Source organism: Etheostoma spectabile, chromosome 10 (genome assembly GCF_008692095.1).
Source record: "Etheostoma spectabile isolate EspeVRDwgs_2016 chromosome 10, UIUC_Espe_1.0, whole genome shotgun sequence".
Classification (NCBI taxonomy): Eukaryota; Metazoa; Chordata; class Actinopteri; order Perciformes; family Percidae; genus Etheostoma; species Etheostoma spectabile.
The window spans coordinates 12,370,625-12,376,778 of record NC_045742.1 but is presented as its reverse complement, the minus strand read 5'-3'; the positions used below and the strand labels follow the sequence as shown (position 1 = coordinate 12,376,778).

Genomic DNA, 6,154 nt, shown 5'->3' with positions numbered 1-6,154 from the left:
TTTTTTTTTAATCTCAGCTGGTAAAATTTCTGCATGATTTAGACAATAATTATAGCAACTTTGTTGACTTGCTGACACATTGGCTTGAGACATACTTTCAGATTTTATTGTCTCAGCTCAAAGAATTAGGTTTTCCTACAGGTTTCAAAACATTTTATTTGTAATTGTGAAATAAACAATTATATTTCTTTTAGACTGTGGCTTAAGATAAGTCTAATACGGCTAACTTTACATATAGAAGTTAAATTCTACATGAATAGACTGTAGTATATAGGCACAATCAAGATTTACTTGATTTTACTTAAATTGTCTTTTTTGTTTATTATTGGTATTTGTATTTATTTTATTATGGTCCTGTCAGTGTCTTTCATTATCTATATGTTCTTTATTTGATTGTGTTGTTATTGTTATTTTGATGTGCTGCTTCATGTGAAGTAGTTTGTAACCTGGGTTATTAAATATTCTACTGTATTAGAGAAAAGTAGTATCTTTTGTCACAAAAAAGAAGTTGTTGTAGGTGTTAGTAGCTGTTAGTATCTCTTTAAAGTAGTTAATATTAAGAGAACACAATATGGTAAACATATTAATATTGCTGCTTCCCACTCTTTTTTTGTTGTTGCAGGTCCCAGAATATCTCCATCATGTCAACAAGCGCTTAGAGGAGGAGGCTGACAGAGTCATCACATATCTGGACCAGAGCACACAGTGAGTGTTAGACTAGTACTCAGTTTGCAGTTTAACAGTGATAAAGACTTATTTGTAACCTGAGCTCCCCCCCCGTTCAGAAAACCGCTCATTGCTACCGTGGAGAAGCAGTTGCTGGGTGAACATCTCACGGCTACTCTGCAGAAAGGTACACAGCAGTACATACTTAGTATAACCGTATGCAAGAGTCACATTACAGCAGTTTGTAAATGCCTAGGCTGTATCTGATATGTAACTATGAGTCTTGTGCTCTGACCTCTGACTTTCCGTTGTTGGAAACTTCCAGGGCTGACTCACCTGCTGGATGAGAACAGAATTCAGGATCTGTCTCTTCTCTATCAACTCTTCAGTCGAGTGCGAGGTGGCGTCCAGGTCCTCCTGCAGCACTGGATAGAGTACATAAAGGTATGATGACAGCATTAACAGTTATAACGGTAGGTGCTAAGCTCTCAGGAATAGTGTTTTGCATTATCTGTTGCTAACTGTTGTTTACCAATGTCTTGGAAATCTAGGCTTTTGGAAGCACAATCGTAATAAATCCAGAAAAAGACAAAACAATGGTGCAAGAGTTGCTTGACTTCAAAGACAAGGTGGATCACGTCATCGACATATGCTTCATGAAGAATGAGAAGTTTGTCAACGCCATGAAGGAGGCTTTTGAAACATTCATCAACAAACGGCCAAATAAACCTGCGGAGCTCATAGGTCAGTAAGCATTTTCCCCATTCATACCTGCTGCACGTCCGTAAATCTGCATATGACCATAATTTTCATGCAATAACATGTACTATAAATATACTTTTGTTTACAGCAAAACATGTGGATTCAAAGCTAAGGGCAGGAAACAAAGAAGCAACAGATGAAGAACTGGAGAAGATGCTGGATAAGATCATGATTATTTTTAGATTCATCTATGGTTGGTCTAATATTTAATATCACATTTGTTTTAGTGTAGAATTTTTTTTTTTGTTCTCTATGGTTGTTCTTAATTTAATAACGTGTTGTCATTGTAGGAAAAGACGTTTTTGAGGCCTTTTATAAAAAGGATCTGGCCAAGAGGTTGCTGGTTGGAAAAAGCGCCTCTGTAGATGCTGAAAAGTCGATGTTGTCAAAGCTGAAACATGGTCAGTTTAATCCCTCAAAATGTATCTTAACCATAGACTGTACATTAATGGACAAAGTATCCGGTTCGGTGAAGTGCTGCAAATGCTTAAGTGCCTTAAACCTGCATTCTATCTGAAATCCAGCAGGGGGCAACACGTGCTGTTGCAAAAGGGGGTCTGTTTCTGTGGAAGTCTATGAGAAAGTGACCCCCTTCTCGCTGGATTTCTTACCTCCGTTAACATTTTCAGGAGTTTATGGTCTCAATCGCTAGTTTAAAGTCTTCTTCAACACAGAATGATGTTCATTTGAAAATCTGTGATAAAGCAGGGAGTGTACCAGGGCGTGGCTATGATGTGAAAGTGTGTAACGTAGAGTGTAAGCAGCTCCTCCCTTACTCCTCCCTCTCGTCTAAAATCGCCACATCCGCAACCCGGATGGCTGCACCCGTAACGGCAAACTCAAAAAACTCATGGCAGACCTCCACAAACCAGTGGGTGACGTCACACATGCTCTGTCCACTAATTTTACAGTCAATTAACTTAACACACACAATGGGAAATAAATCATAGAAGGGGATATCTAGACCCTAAAGGCACATTTGACTTGTGACATTGTGTTGTTTCCTTAGAATGTGGAGCAGCGTTCACCAGCAAACTTGAGGGGATGTTCAAGGATATGGAGCTTTCTAAAGACATCATGGTGCAGTTCAAACAGGTGAGAACAACAATGATAATAATGGGTAAAAGAGTAACAAGGTGAGTTTTGTATTTGATTTGTATGAGAATGATGATTTATGATGTATAGTAATGCAGAGCTGTTGAACCTGGCTTACCCTTTGCCATCACACAGTACCACATCATCTGGCCGATGGACTGCTTTGGGCAATCGTATACTTGCTATTAGAGCTACAACTAAAGATTTATTTCTTAATCAATCACTTATTCATTGAGTTTTTATATATTTCAGAAAATGGAGGAAAATGCACATTGCACATCATAATTCTCTAAAGCCCAAATTGATCAAATGCCTCATTTTTTGTCTGATCAACGTTCCAAAAAATAAATGATCACAAAACAAAAGAACAGCACAAATTCACATTGGAGAAACTGTTTATGCCGTTTAATGTCAATAGACAAAATCGATTTAATCAGTCAATCGTTTCAGCTCTCGCTCTAAGCACACATTCTGGGTAGATTACTTTAACAGGAATAGCTTTTTTCTAATCATTACTTTGCATTTGTCGCAACAAAAGATTAAGTAATTATTGCAGTGTGAAGTTTCCAGAGTTCTAAAATCCCTTCTCATATTATTTTAAGCCACTGTGCATTGATTTGAAATCCAATAAGCCTTCAAATTCATTGACTTATTATTTAGACTGGGCTTCATGGATCATTTTTTGGCATTTCACTGACACAGCATGCCTTCACAAACACAGCCCCTTGTTGGGTTTTTTTAAGTGCTTTGCTTTTTTGGTTAAAGTGATCATTATGTCCTCATTTTCAGGTTCATAATTGTAGTTAGAGGTTACATCAGAATAGGTTTACATGGTTTCATTTTCAAAAAACACTATATTTTTGTTGTACTGCACATTGCGGCAGCTCCTCTTTTCACCCTGTGTGTTGAGCTCTCTGTTTTAGCTACAGAGTGAGACATCTCACTTCTGTTCAGTCGTTGTTGGGAGTTGCACATGCGCAGTAGCTAGGTCAGCACTACACGCCAGTCAGAAGGGGAGTATGAGGGCGTGCTATGCTAGCAGCTAGACGAGCGTATTAACAGGTGTAGGCTGGACTACAATAGAGCTGTTTGGAGAAGTTTGTGAACAGTGTTTTCTGTTGGAGATGGTAAGCCCATTTGGGGGGACTTTGGGCTTTTTCACTTTTCAAACCTATAACATGTACAAAATATATATATATAAAACAATAAAGTAAAGGGGGGAAAGCCTAAAAGCATAATATGAACACTTTAAGTAATTCAATTTGGCAGTTGGATATTACATGTGTAACTTTGTTTTTCTGCAGTATATGCAGTGCCAAAACATTCCTGGCAACATTGAGCTGACGGTGAACATCCTCACGATGGGTTACTGGCCAACCTATGTCCCGATGGAAGTGCACCTGCCTCCTGAGGTAAGTGCTGAGAGAATACAGAAATTGTCGGGAACATGCTGATTTTTGTAACCTGCCATGCAATAGATATACTGAATGTTGCTTTGTAAGGCCTCTGTTATCTTTGTCCAGATGGTGCGACTGCAGGAGATCTTCAAGACCTTCTACCTGGGCAAACACAGTGGCAGGAAGCTGCAGTGGCAGTCAACACTCGGCCATTGTGTCTTAAAAGCTGAATATAAAGAGGTAGCTAACTAGAGAATGCTCTTGCGTGTCTGCTCACTGAATGCAGCATAATGTTAATTACTCTCTTTGATTTTTCTCACAAAAGGGCAAGAAGGAGCTGCAGGTGTCACTTTTCCAAACACTTGTGCTACTGATGTTTAATGAAGGCGAGGAGTTCACCCTGGAGGAGATCAAATTGGCAACAGGAATAGGTGTGAGATCACATCAAAGTTTGGTTGGCAGCACTTTGTAGGAACAAGGGTTGCCGAAGACACATTAAGCAGCTTCACTGATCACTAAAACACTGTTTGTGTGTTTGTTGGTTTACAGAGGACAGTGAACTGCGCCGGACTCTGCAGTCACTTGCTTGTGGAAAAGCACGTGTCCTCACCAAAATCCCCAAAAGCAAAGATGTGGAGGACGGGGATAAGTTTTCCTGCAATGATGACTTCAAACACAAGCTCTTCAGGATCAAAATAAACCAGATCCAGATGAAAGAAACGGTAAAAGTATTATCCTTATTTTTTTTTAAATCTTTTATCAAGGTTTTGGTGAATTATTGTAACTAACTGTTTCCTCTCAGGTGGAGGAGCAAGCCAGTACCACAGAACGGGTGTTTCAGGATCGTCAGTATCAGATCGATGCTGCCATCGTGAGAATCATGAAGATGAGGAAGACTCTGAGCCATAATCTCTTGATGTCTGAAGTGTACAACCAGCTTAAATTCCCCGTCAAGGTAATAAACACAACACTGTAAGCCTTCTGTTTACAAAATAATTTTCAAAGTACCTCAAAATCTGTTGTGTTAAATTCTATTTTATGTATCGCCTTCCTCGTGCAGATTAACAGAGGGTTATTGTAGTTATTGTTCATTTAAGCCAACTGTTTCTTTTTCCGGTACGTAACAGATATGTATGCCATATTAATTATAGAGGAAACCTTTGAGGATTATAGATACTGGATTTTTGAGGTCAATACTGATAGTTTAAAAAATCCTCAAGAACTGTGACAGCAATATGTACTTAATGGGACATTTTATAGTATTAATTTTTAGTTTCTGTGGTGGGCCAGCTATGAAAGAGAGATACTGCTTCTAACTACGGTTCGACACACTACCGGACAAAAGTTTGGGGTCACTTAGAAATTTCCATCGTTGACAGAATACCAGCTGAGGACATTTGCATTGTTTTTTTAACCAGTGCAGCAGTTTTTTAGATGACATTATGTGCTGACATAATTGCAAAAGCGTTTTCCAATGTTTTTCTAGATAGTTTTTTGCCTTTGGAACATTGGATGAATGGTTGCTGATAATGGGCAATGTAGATATTGCAATAAAGTTCAGCCATCCACTCAGATCAGCTGGTATTCTGTCTATAATGGAGAGGTATGGAAATTTTTAAGTGACCCCAAACTTTTGACCGGTAGTGTATCTTCAAAATGTCTTTAATGCTGTAGAAAGATTTTTGTATAGTAAGATACCCTGGGGAGGTTGCATAGCTTACATACTGTAAATCTGCTTTTCACTGATTACCTCACACCTCAAGTATAAAAATAACTAGAAATGCTGGCATGTGCCTCATGTTAACCTCTGCCTCCTCTCTGTCCTCCTGCCTTTCAGCCAGCGGACTTGAAGAAGAGGATAGAGTCTCTTATTGACAGGGACTATATGGAGCGGGACAAGGAGAACCCCAACCAGTACAACTATGTGGCTTAGAGAAAGAAAAAGTGACTGAGAAAAAAGAGCTGCAGATGGTCCATTCAGGCTGAGGTGATCGGTCTCTAAATATTTTGCTCCAGTGGATGTTAACCATAATAATCTTCAACCCAGAGACCGACAAGTGAATGGATACTGCTCCACAGGATTTTTCTCAAGGGTCTTGTGATCCTGTGGACTGCATGCCCATTGAAAAGAGAATATTGTCCATATTTCTCAGTTTCTCTGAGAGTTGGGCTACCGTGGACAGACAAAGAAGACACACAGATGTTGTTCCGTTTGCTCTTTTTTTTTTTTTTTT

The 6,154-nt window shown here is 39.0% G+C and overlaps 2 protein-coding genes across 2 annotated transcripts in view; both read left to right on the top strand.

The window, feature by feature from the left end:
• The window catches only part of c1galt1c1 (C1GALT1-specific chaperone 1), a 14,216-nt gene extending 13,301 nt beyond the window's left edge, over window positions 1–915 (top strand). Inside the window, exon 3 of the transcript XR_004333817.1 lies at window positions 905–915. The gene's annotated coding sequence lies outside the window, so the exon portion shown is untranslated. The remainder of the gene's footprint in view (window positions 1–904) is intronic.
• cul4b (cullin 4B) overlaps window positions 1–5,859 on the top strand; it is a 10,395-nt gene extending 4,536 nt beyond the window's left edge. Inside the window, exons 8-20 of the mRNA XM_032527833.1 lie at window positions 623–705; window positions 786–853; window positions 992–1,110; window positions 1,218–1,410; window positions 1,517–1,621; window positions 1,719–1,829; window positions 2,438–2,523; window positions 3,828–3,935; window positions 4,047–4,160; window positions 4,246–4,351; window positions 4,470–4,642; window positions 4,723–4,875; window positions 5,758–5,859. Of these exons, the coding sequence (XP_032383724.1) occupies window positions 623–705; window positions 786–853; window positions 992–1,110; window positions 1,218–1,410; window positions 1,517–1,621; window positions 1,719–1,829; window positions 2,438–2,523; window positions 3,828–3,935; window positions 4,047–4,160; window positions 4,246–4,351; window positions 4,470–4,642; window positions 4,723–4,875; window positions 5,758–5,853 (1,515 nt within the window). The 3' untranslated portion in view covers window positions 5,854–5,859. The remainder of the gene's footprint in view (window positions 1–622; window positions 706–785; window positions 854–991; window positions 1,111–1,217; window positions 1,411–1,516; window positions 1,622–1,718; window positions 1,830–2,437; window positions 2,524–3,827; window positions 3,936–4,046; window positions 4,161–4,245; window positions 4,352–4,469; window positions 4,643–4,722; window positions 4,876–5,757) is intronic.
• Window positions 5,860–6,154: the final 295 nt, after the last annotated feature.